This window comes from Caretta caretta, chromosome 14, assembly GCF_965140235.1.
Source record: "Caretta caretta isolate rCarCar2 chromosome 14, rCarCar1.hap1, whole genome shotgun sequence".
NCBI lineage: Eukaryota > Metazoa > Chordata > Testudines > Cheloniidae > Caretta > Caretta caretta.
In genome coordinates, this window is record NC_134219.1 from 7,309,512 (window position 1) to 7,332,486 (window position 22,975).

At 38.7% G+C, this 22,975-nt stretch overlaps 1 protein-coding gene across 7 annotated transcripts in view; it reads right to left on the minus strand.

Moving 5' to 3' along the window:
• CEP112 (centrosomal protein 112) overlaps positions 1–22,975 on the minus strand; it is a 361,941-nt gene that overhangs the window by 196,396 nt on the left and 142,570 nt on the right. For all 7 annotated transcript variants that reach the window (XR_007352397.2, XM_048817467.2, XM_048817466.2 and 4 more), the window contains 2 exons: positions 15,223–15,358; positions 6,781–6,888 (listed from right to left, as the gene is read on the minus strand). Coding sequence is in view for 6 of the 7 variants with exons in the window: in XM_048817467.2 (XP_048673424.2) it covers positions 6,781–6,888; positions 15,223–15,358 (244 nt within the window). In the remaining variant the exon portion in view is untranslated. The remainder of the gene's footprint in view (positions 1–6,780; positions 6,889–15,222; positions 15,359–22,975) is intronic.

A 22,975-nucleotide genomic window follows, 5' to 3' on the forward strand; every position in this document is an offset into this window, starting at 1 on the left:
CTTGTAGTGCATTCATCCAGCCCATACTTCCTTAACTTGCTGACAAGAATACTGTGGGAGACCGTGTCAAAAGCTTTGCTAAAGTCAAGAAACAATACATCCACTGCTTTCCCTTCATCCACAGAACCAGTAATCTCATCATAAAAGGCGATTAGATTAGTCAGGCATGACCTTCCCTTGGTGAATCCATGCTGGCTGTTCCTGATCACTTTCCTCTCATACAAGTGCTTCAGGATTGATTCTTTGAGGACCTGCTCCATGATTTTTCCAGGGACTGAAGTGAGGCTGACTGGCCTGTAGTTCCCAGGATCCTCCTTCTTCCCTTTTTTAAAGATTGGCACTACATTAGCCTTTTTCCAGTCATCCGGGACTTCCCCGGTTCGCCACGAGTTTTCAAAGATAATGGCCAATGGCTCTGCAATCACAGCCGCCAGTTCCTTCAGCACTCTCGGATGCAACTCGTCCGGCCCCATGGACTTGTGCACGTCCAGCTTTTCTAAATAGTCCCTAACCACCTCTATCTCCACAGAGGGCTGTCCATCTCTTCCCCATTTTGTGATGCCCAGCGTAGCAGTCTGGGAGCTAACCTTGTTAGTGAAAACAGAGGCAAAAAAAGCATTGAGTACATTAGCTTTTTCCACATCCTCTGTCACTAGTTTGCCTCCCTCATTCAGTAAGGGGCCCACACATTCCTTGGCTTTCTTCTTGTTGCCAACATACCTGAAGAAACCCTTCTTGTTACTCTTGACATCTCTGGCTAGCTGCAGCTCCAGGTGCGATTTGGCCCTCCTGATAACATTCCTACATGCCCGAGCAATATTTTTATACTCTTCTTTGGTCATATGTCCAACCTTCCACTTCTTGTAAGCTTCTTTTTTATGTTTTATGTTTATATTCAGCTTGGTGTTTACCCTAATACTGGTATTGCTAAAGAAAGTCATTTAAAATATTAACTAGAAAATAGGTTTAAATACTGAACTTACTTCTTGTAAGTTTTTCTTCTTTTAACTTTAGCTTTTACTTTTGTGACCCAGATATCCAGAAGCCCTGAATATTGGAAGCACCAAGGTACAAGAGAAAAAATTGCTCACTGGTTTTTCAAGCCATGACATTTTTAAGAATTACTGTTTTCCTTTGAAGTATGACAAATACAGTCAAGGATTTGTCAGGGAAGCATATTTACGCCTTTGGTATTTCCAACCGTGTACATCAAGAGAAAAAATTACCACTGGTCTCAAGTAACAGTAATGTGGTAACATCAGTTTAACTTTTGGCAAACTGCAGACTAGCGTACAGTACTACAGATTACGTTCTTAAAGCTATGGAAATAAAATCTGTGTGAGCATTAAATGCATATTTTCCTTGCAACTTTTAAGAACCATGCACAGTGGGAGTCTGGAGAATTACATATGGCAGAGTCCACCAAGCATGTAACACTAAACTGATAGGAATGAAGCGTAAAAGAAAACTGCACCAATTTTTGCTAAGCACAATGTTCTGAAAGGCCACATGCTAAGAAGCATCCTCCCTACATCTAAAATGCAAAAAAATTTCACTCCAGCTCCTTTATGTCACTCTGATGGTGTAAAGAGGTCATTATAACTGCTGAAACCATCCCCAAAGAATATTCATGTCCTACTTGAGCAGACCTACTGGAAAGGATCTATACCAAACACCTGCAGCAATCACACCTGATGTAAGAAGGATGCTGGGGAGAAGATAGCATAGTTATTCTTGGCTGAGCATAAGTTGGAGCAGTTAGTCCTCACACTTCCCTAATTTACACTGGTGGCCAGGCAGGTCCCTTGGACAGATTGCAAAGGTGGAGAGAAACAACAGGGGGATTAAAGCCACCTTTGGCCCCTATTCCATTCCTGCGACGAGCAGAGCTGTGGATGAACATAAAATCTGTCCCAAAATCTTCATTTCAAAATGAACTTTTTCAAGTATCTTTGGCATTTCTGAGCTACTTTACTGAAGAGCAATTTACTAACACTAGCATATCAGAATCCAATGTATGGGATTGTGAACTAATTTCCCCCATTTTAATATGAGCTTTAAAATGAAATCTAAAGAACAATTTAAATTAGTGAATGATTAATTAATGATCTGATTGCTAAGCCAGTATGAAAGCAAGATAAACTCTGGTCTGCAGTTTCTGAAACTGTACTCCAATATTACTACTGCGGAAATTAATGTTGCCTTTTACCAAGATGTCACACAGCAGGTGTTAGGCTACATAATGAAAAGAGTAAAAAATGGGATACCCACTATGGAACACTTACTGCTGAGCATAGCACTGTTTACTTGAAGAAACCACCATGCTCAGCAATGCAGGATTAGTTCCAAAACTTCTAGAGTCAAATGTGACAACTGTTTAAGCAGTGCCCAGCAACATCACACAACTAGTTAAAGACGGAAAGTGATCACAGACTTCAAGTAACGAGGTATAACAGTCCCTCCCATTTTTATGACATACTATCTTGGTCTATAAAGGTGAAGTAGTAAAAATAATCTTCACACTAGTCAATAACAAAACCTATTCAACTGGGAAACACAGAGCTTTGAGATTTTGTTTTGACTTTTAGATCAAGGGTTATAAGATCTTCAGACTGTTCTTAGAGTTGACTTAGAACTCTGTCATAACAGAAAAGTAGCCATTTAAAGTCAGCAGACCAACGGTCATTGCCACCCAACTGTACCAGTGGGCCCGGAAACCTCATGTTAGTTCATCTTACAAAAGGCAAAGTATGTACCTTAAACAGATACCAAGATGAAGTAAAGCCTTCACTCTCCCAAGACGACTCTACTATAGATGGAGCACAGTAGCAATAACTATCTAATCATAATTGAAAAGTTGGATAAGGCATCCAGATTACAATATGTCAAACTACCACATAACACCAAAGCTTGAATTCAAACATGACCTTGGACTAAAGCAATTTCGTCTGACAATACAACACGATCTTCTTTACTTTTGTGAGAAAAATGATCTGCTACTGCTTGTGCTCCTGAAGATTTTGATTTACTACACATAGCCTGGTTGCTGCTGTACAGAGTTTCATCTTAGTCTATATACACTAATTTACTCCATCCCTAGGCTTTGGTTGCATGCAACTTCCTTGCTATCTTATTTGTCTCTGTAACCTCCTTAATCATCAGATCAAGCTTTTCCCCACTAATGCAAGTAACCTCTGCAATGGTCTTTGCATGTGTAAGAAACAAAAACTTATTCCCATGCTCTACTAGCAATAGGGTAAACACATCAGTGCTCCCTATCCATTTACTACAGGTAGCTTTTAATTGTGATGGACAGGAATTGTGACTATGCTTTTACTGATGAGCTCTGTACAAACAGGAGTCCAACTGTGACACAAAATTTGAATAAAAAAAAAAGTGGAACCCTGACTATTCCTGAACCATTGGTAAAATAAAAATGAGAGAATCATAGGTATTTATAGCTATAATTGTTCCAATGTGACAATATAAAGCCGTCATACCTGCATGTTACTATAGTTACATTATATGTGAGTCAAACCCTTCACAGTATACAGTGACATCATGACTGGTAACCATGACAATTCTGTCTGGGGATGTGTCAGACTCTGATTTGAAACCATCTAGTCTCTTTAATTCAATTTACCATCAAAGTGACATATCAGAAGCATTATTGTTCCACCCAAGCTCTGGACAGGACCCTCCTTCAGGACCTAGTAAAGCTATCCCATCCCTGAACTGCTCAACCCAGAGACCCTTCTAGATATAGTGAGGCAACCCAAATGTCACAGAATCATAGAACTGGAAGGGACCTCGAGAGGTCATCTAGTCCAGTCCCCTGCACTCATGGCAGGACTAAGTATTATCTAGACCATCCCTGACAGGTGTTTGTCTAACCCGCTCTTAAAAATCTCCAATGATGGAGATTCCACAACCTCCCTAGGCAATTTATTCCAGTGCTTAACCACCCTGACAGTTGGGAAGTTTTTCCTAATGTTGAACGTAAACCTCCCTTGCTGCAATTTAAGCCCATTGCTTCTTGTTCTATCCTCAGAGGTTAAGAAGAACAATTTTTCTCCCTCCTCCTTGTAACAACCTTTTACGTACTTGAAAACTGCTATGTCCCGCCTCAGTCTTCTCTTTTCCAGACTGAACAAACCCATTTTTTTCAATGTTTTCTAGACCTTTAATCATTTTTGTCACTCTTCGCTGGATTCTCTTCAATTTGTCCACATCCTTCCTGAAACGTGACACCCAGACTGGACACAATACTACAGTTGAGGCCTAATCAGCGCAGAGTAAAGCGGAAGAATTAATCCTTGTGTCTTGCTTACTCCTGGCTCCTTACTCCAGAAGGATGTTCGCTTTCTTTGCAACAGCATTACACTGTTGACTCACATTTAGCTTGTGGTCCACTATGACCCCCAGATCCCTTTCCGGAGTACTCCTTCCTAGGCAGTCATTTCCCATTTTGTATCTGTGCAACTGATTGTTCCTTCCTAAGTGGAGTACTTTGCATTTGTCCTTATTGAATGTCATCCTATTTACTTCAGACCATTTCTCCAGTTTGTCCAGATCATTTTGAATTTTAATCCTACTCTCCAAAGCAGTTGCAACCTCTCCCAGCTTGGTATCATCCGCAAACTGTACAAGTGTACTGCCATTATCTAAATCACTGATGAAGATATTGAACAGAACCGGACCCAGAACCTATCCCTGCGGGACCCCACTTGTTATGTCCTTTCAGTATGACTGTGAACCACTGATAACTACTTTCTGGGAATGGTTTTCCAACCAGTTTTGCACTCACCTTATAGTAGTTCCATCTAGGTTGTATTTCCCTCATTTGTTTAAAAGAAGGTCATGCAAGACTGTATCAAAAGCTCTACTAAAGTCAAGATATACCATGTCTACCGCTCCCCCCTGTCCACAAGGCTTGTTACCTTGTCAAAGAAAGCTATCAGGTTGGTTTGATACGATTTGTTTTTGACAAATCCATGCGGTCATTTATCACCGTATTATCTTCTAGGTGTTTGCAAACTGATTGCTTAATTATTTTCTCCATTATCTTTCCGGGTACAGAAGATAAGCTGACTGGTCTGTAATTCCCCGGGTTGTACTTATTTCCCTATATTTGGCACTATATTTGCCCCTTTCCAGTCGTCTAGAATCTCTCCAGTCTTCCATGACTTTTCAAAGATAATCGTTAATGGCTCAGATATCTCCTCAGTCAACTCCTTGAGTATTCTAGGATGCATTTCATGAGGCCCTGGTGACTTGAAGACATCTAATTTGTCTCAGTAATTTTTAACTTGTTCTTCCCCTATTTTAGCCTCTTCTGATCCTACCTCATTTTCACTGGTATTCACTATGTTAGACGTCTGATCACCACCAACCTTCTTGGTGAAAACCAAAACAAAGAAGTCATTAAGCACCTCAGCCATTTCCACATTTTCTGTTATTATTTCCCCCCCTCATTGAGTAACGGGGCCTACCCTGTCCTTGGTCTTCCTATTGCTTCTAATGTACTTGTAAAATGTTTTCTTATTACTCTTTATGTCTCGAGCTAGTTTGATCTGGTTTTGTGCCTTGGCCATTCTAGTTTTGTCCTTACATACGTGTGTTAATTCTTTATATTCAGCCTTTGTAATTTGACCTAGTTTCTACTTTTTGTAGGACTCTTTTTTGATTTTTAGATCATTGAAGATCTCCTGGTTAAGCCAGGGTGGTCTCTTCTCATACTTCTGAGGGCTGAATGTGTTGCCTCTGCAATACGTCCTACTCATGCCAGCCTGGAAACACAAACCTGGGCAGGGAACGGAATCTAGGTTTCCCTCATGGAAATACAAATTTGTATTAGCCCAAAAATCTAGATAATGGATTACCTGCAGCTTATGGAGCTATCATATCATTGCTGTAAATCAGAAAGAAGTCCTTTATTTAGAAGATAATAATGCTGCTGCAGCCCATAAAATGGCTCAATCCTCTCAGCCCCCAAAAGGTTTTACTGAAGAGCCAGAGTAGTTGTGAAAGGGAAAGGAACAGAAAAATAAGAAGCTTCCTACAATAAGCAGAAGCAAGCTATTACATCCTGTAAGCCAGAGAGTTACTGTAACTGCCTATCAAAATTAGGCATTGGAAAGGCTTATTACATCTTTAAAATGATAATCTATCAAAACCACTTAAATAAGAATCTTTTCTAAAAACATAGCTTGTGCCAAAAAATGAATAAAAATATTAAAAACAAGACTAGACTAAAACTAAATTATCTAATTTTTTGATAAGAGAAAAAATAGACAGGGGCAGTCAAGCCATTTTATTTTTTTTATAAATGCGTTTTTTATTTTTGTAGGGCTGGGAATCCTTTAGGAAACAGTCAGTGCCCAGAGATAGAAAAATAGATGTAGAGGAAACAAGGAGCTTTTGTATTTAATGCATGGCTTTGCAAACAGAGTAGCCAGCTTTGACAGAAAGGAAAGCATGCCAACATAATGAGCGAGTCAGACCAAGAGTAGGCTGGACGCTGGAACTGACTACATAGAAAAGACAAATGCCACCAAATAAAAACGTAGCTGTGTTGGTCCCAGGATACTGGAGAGACAAGGTGAGATAATATCTTTTATTGGACTTGGATATTGGATAATAACTTTTGTTGGTGAAAGAGACACGCTTTCTTCAGCTATTTGTAGCTCAAATGCTTGTCTCTTTCACCAACACTAGTTGGTACAATAAAAAATATTACCTCACCCACCTTGTCTCACCAAATAAAAATGGCAGACTGACCTGTTGCTCATATCTTTGTTTGAGTTCTTCAAACTGCCAAGAGAATTCTTTTGACTGCTTTTCACGGAGAGATTTTGATCTGCTTAGATCTGATTCCACCTTTTCCATCTACAAGGTAAACAAAGGGAATATTTAGTTTTTCAATGCAGAGCTTCAAAAACATTTTGACACATTTTTGATAGATGATGGTTAATCAAAGACGTAAACATAAAAGTCAATAATAAAAAATCCCCATTTGTAAGGAAATGAACATATCAGTATGTTGAGGATCATTATTTAATTACACAAATATATCACCTATATCACCTGTTTCTGATTAGCATGCAAGGTCTTATTTTTCATTCAATAGTTGTAACATCCCACAAAAATCAACTGAATATTATATATACATGACTAAAAATACTTTATTTAAAAATATACTGCTTGTTGAAAATTTAGTGAAAGTAATGCTCTGAGTTGGATGCACAAACTATACATTTAAAATACATTTATCTTAAAATCAGTAAAGAACTTTAAACGAGAATTATTTGGCAGCAAGTTCTCTGAAAACAGTCATTGCCTATGAATAATGAGTCACAGATTCCCCTATATGGTAATAAAGGAAGCAATTTCATAACTCAGTTAACAAAGGCTTTTGTATCAAAAGCACAACTATCATCTCTGTGTCACGTGTCCAAGGTTTATGTACATACAATACGATACCGCACTTCTTACCCACCAATTCCTTTTAGATCTAGTTCCTAACCTAAGTAGCAGTACCTCCCAAAAGGGGGCAGAAGAGAGAAGGGGAATATAGCTATCAGGAATCCACTTTCTGCTGCAAGTCCATCAGCTATACCAGAAGAAAAACAACAATGAATTTCTGTACCCCAAGCTAAAATTCCTATTTGGCCTAAAAGAGTGCCCATAGATGTATTTGTCACTGGGCTCAAATCCCACTTCTAAGCCAGATAAGGAGGAGGAAAGTGATCACTAACAATGGGGAAGCCATTTTAATTAAAAGTTATCTCAAGTAAAGGGAAAGATGCATGGCCAGGAATTGTTTTCCCAGATATAGGAAGGGGACAAACTGCAGCACTGAGGGTGAACAGAGGTCACTAGGCTGCAGGCGGAGCACAAACAGCAAGGCCTCTCTTCCATGTCCCCCGAGTAAGCCCTTAAAAAAGGAACCTCGGTTGCTATCACCACCTTCTCTCTCCTCCCAATCCAGTTTAGACCCATCCTTGTAGCCCATTATTTCCCCATCTCACACATCAAAGAAAGGGAGGCCCCTTAGTTTTCCCCAACTAAACTTTACAAAAATGAAAAACTAAAGCAAAATAAAGTCCAAAATATTAACAGAATCATCTTTTTAATATGAAAAGGTTATAAAAATTGACACAGAAAGTATATACAAATAAAGTAATATATTAGATAAACTCTACAAATAAAACAATATGTTTCTGTTATTTAATCTCTAGCACAGAGTATGCATATTGGCCACAAGTGCAATGAGGTTTTTGGTTCTCATTTGCAATCCCAACAAATACTAGAGCCAAAATATTGTCACAAATTCTGTTTATTCATTTTTTGGCAGTTACTATTTGGCTTTGTAAATACTTTTCTTTTGTGAGTGATGTGTATACAGTGCTTTTAATCTAGACTTCTATAAACCAGTCTGATTTTTCTCCCTTTGTCTTTGTTGTAGCATGCAATGTATGCTATTAAAATCAACTGGCTAACACTTGAAGAAGCATGTATGAAAATATCAGTTATATTTATACCCACATAAACACCAATAAATGAAGTTTTGTCACAGGACAGCCACCTAGGTCAGGAAAAAACAAAACTGAGTTTAAAGTTGAAATTGTTTCAGTCACCCATCTAATGGACATCAGATGACTTAATAACCATGAGCTTATTGAAAAATAAGAAGCAGATTGCAAGTAATTTCACAAAGTCATAAATTACATGAATAAATAAACCAAATATCAATTATACTAACTGATAATACCAGACCCCACTCCATTTGTTACTTCCTTAATTAACATTATAATGAAAAGAGGATTTCAGAAGTTTAATATTTACAGTAACTATTTTCAGAATCCAGTGTTGCTATAGTTACTACAGATTCCATTTTATGATGTCGGTAGGTCATTCTATGCTCTATCCAACTAGGAGAAAGCAATAGCATTTGCTCCAATATTATATCACTTTGTCTTTGGAAGAACGTATGTAGCTTATTTGAGAATTGGGTGCATGTGTGGAGGGGAAATGAGAAAGGACGGGTGAAAAGAGAGCTTCAGTATTGTTTCTCTGAAGTACTACTTGAAGCTTAGTCACTGTAGCATAGTTTCCTACGTCTTACATTATCATTTGCTCTTTATGAACTTGACCCCAAGAGGTTCATAACCTGCAAGCCTCACTGAAGTCAATGAGAGTTTGAAGAGTTCAGTACCTCTCAAAAACAGTCCCTATATTCTGAACTGCTTGATAACTTAGAAGTTTAGAAGGCATGACTGCCACATGCTATCAACATTTACAACATGGTTTGACATGTCTTAGCTGAAAAAAAAATAGCCTTGAAATACTTGTTATACAGAAAATTGTGCTACATGCTTAATAAACTGATTTTCTCTGTCAAGAAGGAATGTTCAATTGACATCTGAGTTTTCCAGGTTTATAGGATGAACATATAGGGCCCAATTCTGCCACACTTGTCACACTGGGTAGTACAGTACCTTATTCTGAAAGGAGCCCCACTGAAAGTAAAGGAATTAGTCAACTTGTGTAAATTTGGTATAATTAATCCCACAGAGCTATGTTAGAAACCCAGGGGTAGACTGTGCTACTTGAGCACCTCAGAGTAAGTGGTGGCATTGTGTTTCAGAGTGACCAGACCGCAGCAGCAAACCTCCCAGCCAGGGTTGACAAACTCAGGATCACACTACCGCACTACAAATAGCTGTGTAAACCATGCTGGAGGCTTGTGCTCAAGCTCTGAAGGCTACGGAAGGGGGTAGTCTTCAAAGCCCAAGTTCTAGCCCAAGATGCAACTTCAAAGTGCCATCTACATAGTTATTTTTAAAGAGGTAGCTCAAACCCCGCAAGCCAAGTCTGTTGACCTGGGCTGGGAGGCTCACTGCCAGGCTTGCAGCAGGCTGTGTACATGTACCCAAGAGACTGGAGAGTAATTTGTGACACCCTTTTGTGGGGTGCACCATAATCCTCTCCAAGTGGCCAGTCAGATCCACTGGCTGGAGCTTGCATAGGAAAAATCATTGCTCCATCTATTGTCCGTTCCCTCTCTGCTCTGAAGGGAAGCATTTGGCACACAGCCCTTTGTTCTCCCCCCTAGTGCCAGAGCTGCAATTCAGGCAGATCTTAAGTGGCCATGCAAGGGAAAGGGGGACTCTTACTTGCTTCTACTCCTCTATATGGTCACAAAAAGCTTGGCATGAGGCTCTCATTAAACAGTAAATCCAAAGAAGATCATTCTTAGTAGATGCAACGTCCATTTAATACTCTCCACCAAAACTCTCAAAAATACTCTAATTTTTTTCTGCTATTAGAGACTACTTTCTAAGTAATATCATGATCCTTTGAAATATGCCCATATACTTTGCTACTTTCACTTCAATTCATTTCAATCTTTCACAGACAAATCACCAATGGTAAATGGGCACTTGTGTTAAGGATTTTTTTTTCACAATCATCAATTAAAAAAAAGCACATTGAAAATGTCAGCGTTAAACCAGAAATTGTCAAGGTATTTCAAGGCAAAACTGTATTATCAATCTAATTCTTACCAATAAAGTAAAAGAAATAAACAGACATTCTACTGTGCCTAATTAAGCATTTCAAAAGCAAATGGGCACCATTTGGGGAGGTGGGGGGAGCTAGTTAGATGGCTGGAAATTTGCTTGAATCAAAGAGTTGCCAAAATGCTGATTCTCCCAAAAACATCAAGTTTTACCACAACAATCATGTGGATCAAGTGTTAATAAATGATGTCCAGATGCAGACGTATTTCTGTTGTACTGTGAGCAAAGTAAGGTTAGACCATACATTAATGGAATTCCTATTATATTATCAACAGTGTAAGTTCTACACACAAAAAAAATTCCTTTGTCAAAAATCTTCTCCTAAACCACTACATAAACATTTACTCAGACAAGCACAGCACAGCTCTCACATATCAAATAATTTGCATAATACTAAAATTTTATAATAGACATCAACAATCAATAGACTACCTCCACATCAGGTAATACTTATCAGCTCTAAATGTACCTATTTGTTCATTGTGTGCCTGATATCCATAGGTGTTGATAACCTACAGCTCTCACAAAATCAATGGGAGTAAAAGGTGGGTAGCACAACCTCCCCCTTTGCCCACCCTACTGGCCCCAAATGGTTCCTATAGTTGAGGTTCAATGGAGTCAGTCCAGATTTACACTGGTTTAATTGAGTGGAGAATTTGCCTCAATACATTTAATTTTTAACATTAAGGACCATATTCTGATGCTCTTATTCATGTTGAATAGTACCTTACTACTTACAGAAGTCACAGACTACTCATGCTGTAAAACTACTCAGAATTCTGCCTTAAATGAATAATATCTGAAATATTCATACAGACAAAATGTTTAACAGTTGGTCAGTTCAAACAATAAAAATGTGAAGTTTTACTGCCTATCTAGTTCAAAAAAGAACTAGATAAATTCATGAAGGATAGGTCCATCAATGGCTATTAGCCAGGATGGGCAGGGATGGTGTTCCTAGTCTCCATTTACCAGAAGCTTGGAATGGGTGACAGAGGATGGATCACTTCATGATTACCTGCTCTATTCATTCCCTCTGGGGCACCTGGCATTGGCCACTGTCGGAAGACAGGATACTGGGCGAGATGGACCTTTGATCTGACCCAGTGTTGCTGTTCTTATGTTAAAAAAAGAAATTCTCAGCTATGAACAAATTTCTTTAAATTAGCGTATCATTTTACACAGTGTTTCACTATTACAGTTTTTCATTGCTTAACCTTAGCGTGTTGAGTGTCTATGAAACTACAATATAATACCCCGATGAGGGAAACAACAATCCAAGTCAGTATGCAAAACACACAAAAATTAAACAAAGACTCTGATACAAACCAATAAGATCATGGAGATTAAAAATTTTGGCTATTGCTTAATTCATTTTCCCAGGCCTAAGTACAACAGCACAAAGTAAATTACATCTCATACTGCACTGGAACTCCTGTAATAACCAAGCACACCGATAAGCCAAATAAAGAATGTCGTGTAAGCATTTGTTCTGCAGTTCCTCACTTGTGATGGATTTCTCTCATCATTATGTCATTTAACAACCTTGCTAATGTCTTACATATCAGGTGGAAAATGCCGTAGGTGGTGGTGGTTTTATGTACCAGACACAGGGAATTCTTCCATTTTTTCTCTCTCTCTGTCCCCAAAGTTCCATCTTGTTGTGAGTGTGTCTCAGGTGAGGAGAACTTCCTCCAAAATAGGTCTACACTGACAGCATTATTACAGCAAAACAGCAGTAGCTAGCACTAGACTAGTGACACTTCCTAAGTTATACGTCAAATGCAGTTATCTAAGGCAGGGAATTAAAAGGATTTGGTCTTTGAGTCATTCTTTCTTTGTCAGTAAAAATCAGTTCAATACTGAGCAGAAGCCATTATCTGCATGCCCCAAACTGTAAACTCCCCAGAACAAGGCAGGGTTTTCCTATATATTTATTCAACTGCTAATACAGAGAGCCCCAATTCTGTTTCAGCTCTCTGGGCGAAACCATAATACAAATAATAAAGAAAGAGAAGATCACAATGATGACAACAACTAGGGCAGCCTGCTATAGTGACGAGGATATACAGTCAAATTTTCAATGAGGCATCCTAAACTACTCATTTTAAAACTAGCAACTGCAGAAAATAGAGGGTAAATGCATGCGGGTGAGACTATTTGCCTACATGAATATAGGGTTTTGCAGCACCAGTCAGAAAGCTCCTCTGACAATTTGGCCATTAACATTTTCTCTCTTTGGTGAATTAAAATAAATCACAAATATTTTACTGTCTTAGATAGCTTCTATATTTCTTTCTCTACCGTTGTTTCACACCATGATATCTGTTTAAGAACAAAAACAGTCAATTGTTGAGCACTATCCACCAGTTCCATTCAGTAAGATCACAGAAACCACTGTTTGTCATAAGGCAGTCTCTCACTACAATTCAATAAGAATATAAAAACTGCCATACTGGGTCAGACCAATGGTCTATCAGCCCACTATCCTATCTTCACAGTAGCCAGTTCCAGGCGCTTCAGAGGGAATGAACAGAACAGGTAATCATCAAGTGATCCATCCCCTGTCACCCATTCCCAGCTTCTGGCAGACAAAGGCAAGGGACACTTCAGGTTTTGCATCTCTGCCCACCCAATACTTTGGATGAAGCTGAAGGTATCATGAACCTGGACTGAGGAGGCATCAGTGAATGAAGCCGAAAGAAAGACCAGTTTGGTTATCTTAAATACATTTTCTCTTTCTGTATTTAACATACAAATGGAATGGTATACAGCACATAGAAAATGAAAAAAATACATGGCAATTTTATGGAATTCAGTAAAATGTATTTTTAAATTTCCTGGAGCATTTCAATTTTTTGTTTCTTTTTCTTTTTTTAAAGGAAATTAAAAAAAACTTGTCAAATGTCTTCATGATGAATATATTTTCAGGATTATTTTGGGAAAACTTTTTCTTGAAAACAAGTAAATTTCTGGCTCAATGAAACCATATCTTCAATAAGAATTAAAATACATTTCTCACTTGGAGCAGAAGTAAAATTTATTTATTTAAGTAATCTTGGAGGAACTAAAGGAGAGATTCAGATTAGAGAAAAATGTAGGACAGTGACTTTGAAATTTTAGGGCCGGTTTTATTGCCCTCATGGGTCTAGTTTGCAAAATAAAAGTTGCCCTTTCAAAACAGACTCACGGCTTTTTTATTTCATAATTCCATTATCGGCTCTCCGTACAAGACTTTTAAAACAGAAGATGCCTTACAGCTCTGCTGCTTTTACACTGAAGACTTTGCAAGAAGCAAAACCAGCATTTCACAACAAAAACAAATGTTCAAAATATAGGCTGCATGCAAAGCACTACTGCTTTGTTTCTCACCCATATTTGGTACATATCACACCACTAATATGAATTTAAAAGTTAATGATTTCTGAATAACATATATATATCTGAATAGTATTTATCTCAATTATGTTTATGCTACATTTCATTTCAGTTATCGGTAATTATTTGTAAAATGTTTACTCCTTTTCCATCATTTTACCAAATCAATTTCATACTGAAACAATACAGTAAACAAAAAAAACTTCTCACATAAGAATCTCTCTGCGCTGTACATGGATTATGCAGAAGCAATCCCTTTAAGCAGTTGTAAAATGTTGATTCTTATAGTATCATACATTCGTACAGCTCCTTTCATCCCAAACAATGCTGAAGCACAAATAATATTTTACAGAGATCTACTGATGGCCAGAGGTGGCAACTGCAACAAGACCACATCTTCCACTATTTCTATTGCTCTCCAATGCAAGAGGAAAGCCTCAGAACTGAAACAATCTCTATTTTATAGAAGTGTTCACCAGGATGCTTTACCACCAGTTGCCCCTTAAATCCATTCTAAGTCTCATGCTACATCATCCTGTAATAAGAAACAACTGGATTTTCCCATTAAAGAGGCAAGTTGCAAGGCAGAATGGATCAGATCAATTCACTAGACTGAGATACCATAAGCATTTTTATGACATTAGTAGGCCACTCCATGTACCTGTGTCTCCCTTTATTTCTCATCCCTTCCCACTCTACTGTTCCTCCTAGCTCCTTCGGGCTAATACATTAATCTAGTTTGTTCTGTAAAATGACTAGCACACTAAGTAGTATGTAAATAAATTATCATTAATAGTAATTTTCAAGTGGGGAAAAACGCTTTTGTTGTCATCTGCTCATCAGTGACCACCATCAGAATGAGCCTGGGTCTGTTCTTATTGAAACCATTGCAAAATTCCCATTAATAGGAGAATGACATGTCCCTAAAAGAATAGCCAGAGAGACAAAGTTGAAAAAGTGGGAAAGTATAGACTTTGTTCCATAAAAGTATATAAACTAACACATTTTACTCTGAATCCTGGAAAAGCTCTAATCAGTAATACAACTGTAGACAGCCATGTAACAATGACAATCCTGGCTTTCTTATAAAGATGAATCAACTGCTAACAGCCCCCTCTGACTTGCTAGCAAAGTCACTACATTGTGAAAGATTTTGATGTAGCACTATCAAGTGAAACATGTTTCTGGCATTATAAGATCAGAATATGCTACCCTACTGAGACAGAGAGTTTCAGAAAGGCTGGCATTGTGACCTTCTCACCTGCTGTTTCATTTCAGCATAGACTTTTTCTGAGTTCAACTCCACCTGCCGCTTAAACTCCTCCAGGGCAGCATCTGCCTGCTGGGCCTGCAGCTTCTGTACCTCTGTCACCCGAGTCAGCTGCTCCTCCTTCTCCCTAGAAAGTCACAGAAAATTTTCAGAGTTCAAGTATCAAATAAAAGAACAAGTGTGCTGGTGTAAAAGAAAGGCCTTTAACCCTATCAGTTTAAAATAGTATTCAGGTTTCAATTTCCTGTCCCAGCTTATGCCAAACTTTCCTCAGTAATACTTTGAAGAACAGAACAGTAACCTGGGTAAGAAGTCTAGAATTATTTTTCACTTTCTCTTATTGGATTTAGCAAGCCTGTAAATAGTACGGATATCATGAAAGCAACACCACCTTCAAAGCCCTCAACTAAGTCATGACAGCTTAAATAATACAGCTTTATTGTGCCACATATAAACTCTTTCTTTAATCTTTCCTTCAATAACTATAATGTATCTTCCACGGATATTTAAATGAAAAAAATGCTTTACAGTAAGACTACATTGTTCCATTAACTGACCACGATCGTGTCCCCTGTACATCTCTGCCAAGGGAGACACGGGATTATTCAACTGCCTGGCATAAAATGTTAGTATCGAGAACATGAGGCACATGGTACCTGCATAGTCATATCTAGTGAAAACCCTTAATACTATGTTTCAGAATAGCAGCCATGTTAGTCTGTATTCACAAAAAGAAAAGGAGGACTTTTGGCACCTTAGAGACAAACAAATTTATTTGAGCATAAGCTTTCAGGGGCTACAGCTCACTTCATCGGATACATTAATACTATGATACCTATTCAGCCTTTACAGAAGTGACAGGAGTTAAATTTCCAAGTCTTATTATCCCAAGGCACTATATCTTAATATATCAAAGAATGAATTACTATTTTTAGGAGTCTGTACACATATTTGCATTGTTGTTTTAAAAATATTTACAAATTATCAAGATGTAACAAAACTATCAAGATATACATATGTAAATATATGTATATAAGCAAAAAATCATATGCATCTGCCACTGTACTGACATATCACTGTCCTAATTAGTAAATAATTTTTACACATTTTGATGCAAACTTTTAAAAGGAAGAAAAATAAGTTAATCGGAAATGTTTAAGGATACTACATTTTAAATATCAAAGGCTAGATCATAGAAACACCTTTTAGCATACACAGGCATAGCATGGTGGCATAAATGGCAACAGAAAAATAGTTAAAACAAGGCCTGGATCGAATAGTGGTTCTGGTTGACATTTTCATTTTATACACAGGGATAGCCCCTTATGGTGAATATCCCATTTCTTGACTCAAATGATTGCCATTAAAATCAGACATGTTAGAAATGGAAAAGACCAACTAAGTTATCTAACCCATCACCCTGCCAGCACTGAGCTCACTATACACCAATAAGGAATCTTTTAATAAAGGTCTGGGAACTGCCAATTCTGATATGCTGGAAGTTGTTGCATTCACATCCGCTTCTACTGCTTTCATAACACACTTTGACAAAGAAAGCATCCTAAATCTTCGCAAGTTGGAGGACCAGAAGAGGATTCTATCCTCAAAAAGATCAAATAACTTTTGTAGATTATGGCTAAATACACACAGAAAACTAAATGGTGATGTAACACAAAAATATATTTGAAAAAATACCCTACATTTCTGCTGACCTGTACCACCGTAAGAGAACTCAGACGTAAGGAGACTGGGAATTCTCTAATATAGAGCATACCTATTTTCCCCCCCTCCATGTAAAAAAGGAACTGGGGACAACAAAAAGACACACATGCTAATTTTAATTATGATGTTTAGTTGGATTTTCTCACAAAATACATTGGAAATATCCTGGTGAAAACAGTTCTGCCATTTTTCTTTGTCAACCACCTTAGCCTTTTCATGCTCTCGCCGTAATATTGTTAGCTGGTAATATATAACCCTTAGGCAAACATTCTTTATGCTCAATGCCAAAACATTTCCATTTTCTAGTTTCCTTTTATGGACTGCGTAAAGATGCAATCCTCTACATGAATTTAATGCACCACATTTCCAACCCACTTACATACCAGTAGCTTGTTCTTTTCACAAACAAGCAGTACCAGCTGTTTTTTCTTTATATAAAACATTGTTTTATTTCTGTAACAGTCCCTTAATTTAACCTATGAAAATTAAATATTGCTTCTTGGTTACTTTTAAAACTATGTACATATTAAGTTGGCTCAACCTCCTTTGCATTCCCTATGATCTTGTCTGAACAATGTAGGTCTCCCCGTATTCTTTTACACTAGCACACTTTTCTCATGTTTCATTAAGCCAAAGTTCTTTGGAGTGATATATACTTAATGGCATTTCCTTTGTTTTGTCATGTTTCACACTTTAAGCAGAAAAATAATAATGATGATTCATAACATTTGGCAATTCTATGGTAGCTTCCACCCAAGATTCTCAAAACACTTTACAAACATTATTGGATTACTCTCAAAATATTGCTGTGAGGAAGGCAGGGAGCACCATTTTTCTGATAGGAAACCTGAGGCACAGCAAGGTCAGGCAACTCGTCCAATGACACAGCAAGACAGTAACTGAGCCAGGAACAGACCTCAGAACTCCTGACTCCTAGTTCTATGCTTGAACTACTAAACCATTCTCCCTTTTAAAAGATTACACACAGATAAGTGGCACAAAACCAATATATGGTTTTATCTCTCTGTAGATTCAATGTGCAGAGGGAACTTCTAGGTTTTAATTTGTATCATACCATATGATAGTCAGGAGCTATGGGTTTAATGATATTTGATACAGTTTACAATTACAAAAACACAGGCAAATTTCTCAGAACTTATGTACTGAGTATAGCTCAATTGCCAAGAATCCTCCTGCACTATCACATGACAGTTGAGTCATGCATTGAGCCAGATACTTTACCTTCATATCTAGACCCAATCATCCCCCTGAAATCCATGCACTGACAGGGGGCATCTGCATGTAGAAATTGGGGAAGGAGAAGGTTCAAAGCAGAGATAAGAACATGTATCATTCCCCCCTCTTCCAGCCCCATTGGGATTCTACAAGAAAATTAATGCAGTATAGGTTGAACTAATTTTCCGCTGGGTCCCTGTATGCTGTAGAACCTCTTTAAAGTGAGGCAACAAAAGCAGACAAACTGGAGAGATCCTAGCAGAATGCCACCAGTAAGGTGCTGCTCAGGAGAACTAATTTAGAGGAAACATGGCGAGGGGAATCTCAATGTCTTTGTAATCCTCCCCAAGGCCCCTACCCTAGGTAACTCAATCCTGGGAGACAATTTACTCTTCCTGTCCATCTGAAGCCTTAGCATCAATTCCAGATAAAAAGTAAACTCAAACATGCAGCCTATTCAAACATATCCCCACTGATAATTGACAAGAGACAACGGAATTAATTGTCTAGCCAATAACGTGATAAAGTTAAATTTAAAAGGAGGTGTCAGCAGGGCCAGCTCCAGATTTTTTGCCATCTCAAGCGGCGGGAGGGGGGTGGGGGTGGTGAGGGGAGACAACCCCGATTGAGCTGCTGCCGAAGTGGAAGGGAGGGAATTAAGGACCCGCCACCGAATTGACGCTGAAGACCTGGACATGCTGCCCCGATAACTGATGGAGTGTTGCCCCTTTCTATTGGCCGCCCCAGGTACCTGCTTCCTTCGCTGGTACCTGGAGCTGGCCCTGGGCGTCAGTCTTTATGCTATTAAAGAACTTCCTAATTGGTTTTCATGCATCCACTTTCTTGAAGACTAGAGTTTCATAGTGAAATATTATGAAATAAATGCAATGAACTCTACTTAACCTTTAGAAATCTGATTTTATGTACGCACCTTCCTTTCCTTCAAGGATTTAATCCCATGAACTGATACAACATGCTCATTATAATCAGGAATAAGACTTCATTTTTTTCAAGGGTGTGGGCGTCAGTACTGTCTACTTGTTATGCATTTAAGATTTATATTGGAGCTTAGAAAACATGTACAACAATGGACTGTGGTTCACAAATGTAAGAGCAGCTTTATTTTTTCCCCCAGACATTGAGCAGTGTGCCTTGCATGAAGCACTAAAATATTCACTTTGAAGATTATTTTTTCTGTTGTACTAGTTGTGGGGCCCAGTACAATACACTTACATCACTCAAATCCCCTAAAGCTGAGCTGGCATGAATATAAAAAAAAAAAAAGGGTGAATTTACTCTTTGGCCCCAATTTATTTATAAAAAAGCAGCAAATTCCCCTTGTGTCAGTGTATAAAGGGTAAGGCAACAGAATTAGCAGTCTTACACAAGCACAAATTATCACAGTTAAAGTTGACTATGAAGACTAGGATGGCAATTTGAGAAAGAAGCACTGTGAAGTGTATTTATAAATGGAGTATAAAATGTTTTTATTTACTTTTCCTTACTGCTTCATCATAATCATTTCCCTCGGCTTCTAGAATGTCTTCCTGGAGAAGATAATCAAATGCAGTAAGCTATTACAGTATTACAAATCATATCAATGGAAAACAGGGGTGGTCCAGTGATTTACATGAGATAGAATAACCCCGAGAGGCTCTCTCAGATGTAGTATGAACCAGTATTATTGTGAGTAAGGTTCCCAAGGGCCTTTGGATGCCTACCACAATAAAATAAATACATAAATAAATAAAGTCAACACTGGCAGAATGGTAACCTAGGGTAGGGAAGATAAGCCAATCTATAAACCAGCCATTCCCAGCATAAAGAACCCACCAAGCACAAGTCTTCCATTCATTATGACATTTCAAAATTCTCTCTCTCTCTCTCACACACACACACTTATATATGTATAAACACTTACAAAACATTCCTGGGTGATTAATTTTATTCCCTACCCCCACTGCTCAGCACACGCACACACTCAATCTGTAATTTCTAGGGGTTTTCGGTAATATTGAAAATTTGTAGGTCATAACAGTCCTTAATGTTTTCTTGTTAAAATGATACCAGTCAGTCAGATTCATGACTATTTAAGTTCTTTGCCAAGTCCTCTTATATTTCTGGCAGCTGTGGAAACCCACTTATAGGGACTCAGCGGCCTAATGCTTATAAAGTTTGGTGAAACCTATAAAAGGAGATGAAGTAATCACTTTGACAAAGATTTATTTTACAGAAGAGTACGTTTTCCTGCAGCCTAATGGCACGGGCACAGAAGACAAGAGTCTGAAATATCCAGTTTATGAGCAAGGTGTATGTACTAAAATTCAGCATGAAACATGCCACAGTAAGGCAAAATTGCTCTCCCTTTCCATGCTTTCTATGCCAAAAATATTTGTGAAGACAGTATTAACATACATGGCTTCATTTACAATCCTGAGATTTGTCATGTGCCAGCCACTTCAACTTCCTTAAAAATAAAGAAAAAGAATTTTTAAAAGGAACACATTAGCATAGTCTACCTTCTGCTAAGTATTCCTGCCATTTAAAATTGATGTATTTGGCTAACCTAGGCATTTGGCAACTACTGAAATCACTGAAAGCTTTTTCTATGGAAGCTAGAATAATGCCCATTATGTTAATTTTGGGATCAGATTCTGACTTGGATTGTGTGCCTGTTTAAGGGCATAAGAGTGGATTAAGAACCCAATTTCTTTCCCAGTGTGTGATACCATGACTTTAGGTTCATGCCACTAGGTGTAGGCAAGGCTATTCACCCATTTACACTATCCCTGGAGCAGCTGAGTGAGGACTAAATGGAGATTCCCACTCACTGTCATTGGAGCAGATATAGTGCAGGTGAGTAATAATTTACCGATGGTGTAGGCCAGAAGAATATTACTACTCCCCAGCAGCTAGGAAGATGCAGAGGATGGACTGTTAGTCAGAAGTATGACACCTGAGTCACAGTGCCTCCTAGGGCTGTTCCTGGAAGGTGAGGGCTTAGGAGCCATCCGTTTGCTTAGGGCCACAATCTAGCCCTTAGTTACTGATAGTCACACCAGCTACAATATGGATAATGACAGGAACATTTCATCATTATTAGTTTCTGAGAGTGGCATGCTGACCGCAAGCCGTAACAGCTTCACAATCCCAGGGTAGTTAAAAAGAAAAAAAAAATTTAAAAATGGTCACAAGAAAAGAAAACAATGTAATTTATAATGCCCAGGTATCATTGTGGAGTTGCACTGAAGCAAGGGAGATTTAGGTTACGTATTAAGAAAAACTTCCTAACTATAAGGATAGCTAAGTACTGGAACAGGCTTCCAAGGGAGGTTGTGGAATTCCTATCATTAGAGATTTTAAAGAACAAATGAGACCAGTGGTTCTCAAACTTTTTTTTCATGGACCACTTGAAAATTGCCGAGGGTCTCGGCAGACCACTTAATGATCTTTCCAAATGTTGTTTGTACCGGTAGCTAACTATTGTAAAGCTAACTTTGGATAAAAGCACTATATTAAAACACCCTTAATAATAATTTATATTTTTTTGTTCTACAAATAAAAGCACACAACTCATATTTTCATATCAGCAGTCTTACCTTTCTAATGTGATCGATGTGCCCTCTCTCCCCCTTCGCAGCAGCCCCTGAGCTGGAGCTGGGAAGGAGGGGGTAGGTATCTCCCTCTTTCCCCCACTGCAGCAGCCCCTGAACTGGGGCTGAGAAGGAGGGGGGTATCTCCCCACGACAGCAGCCACAGAGCTGAGGCTGGGAAGGAGAGCCGTCTGTCCCCGGTAGCTGCAGCCCTGGAGGTGGGGAAAGTCGCCTCTTTCTCTGGTCGCCGCAGCCCTGCACATCCCAAATTCCCCCCACCCCCTCTTCTCACCCCACGTCCCCTCCCACCTACCTCCTATTCCCCGCAAGGCCACCATCTCACTTTTCACGTGTGTCTTCTCCAGGGTCAAGGCACTTAATTAATGGAGCCATGCCTGTGCGGATTCACTAATTAGGTGGATGGCCCCTCATTCTCTCATGTGCGACCGCCCAGATGCACACCTTAGAAGGAACTATCTGCGGACCACCTTTAAATGGAGCTCATGGACCACTGGTGGTCCACAGACCAGTTTGAGAACCTCTAGATTAGATGAATACCTATCTGGGATGGTCTAGGTATACTTGGCCCTGAATCATCATAAAGAACTGGATTAGATGACCGCTCAAGATTCCTTCCAGACCTATGAATTTGTTATTCTTTTCAATGCAATTGTCCTCATGATTTAAAATGTCTTTCCTACCAGAAGAATAAAGAGAATTTCAGACGGGTAGTAAATATTCAATAGTTCATTCATTAAAAGTGTATAAAAAAGATTGCATTTAATATATATTTGGTTTCTAACATATCTCAAATACTTTTGGAAACTTAATGCCTTTTTGTTTCAAATTTTCTTGTTTTTCCCCCTATATGTATTAAAAAATAATGCAACTTAAACAGCTCTGGGATACCACCACTATAAAACCTACTGTTTCCAGTTTGAGTTATCTTACCCCAGTATCAACGATCTAGAAAGATCTCCTCTATCACCCCCACCCTTTTGTCTTGTGCAGTGTGGTCTAAAATGGCCGGGGGTGGGTGGGGGGGGGGGGGGAGGAACTGCCTAAAACCTATTGTTCAACTGCTATGTCACACACTTCAGTGCCATCCAGGTGCAGAAAAACAGCTCAGCTAGACGGAGAGGGGAAAAATTGCCTGAGTTCAAATACAGCACTCCCCTCAAAACAAAAGGAAC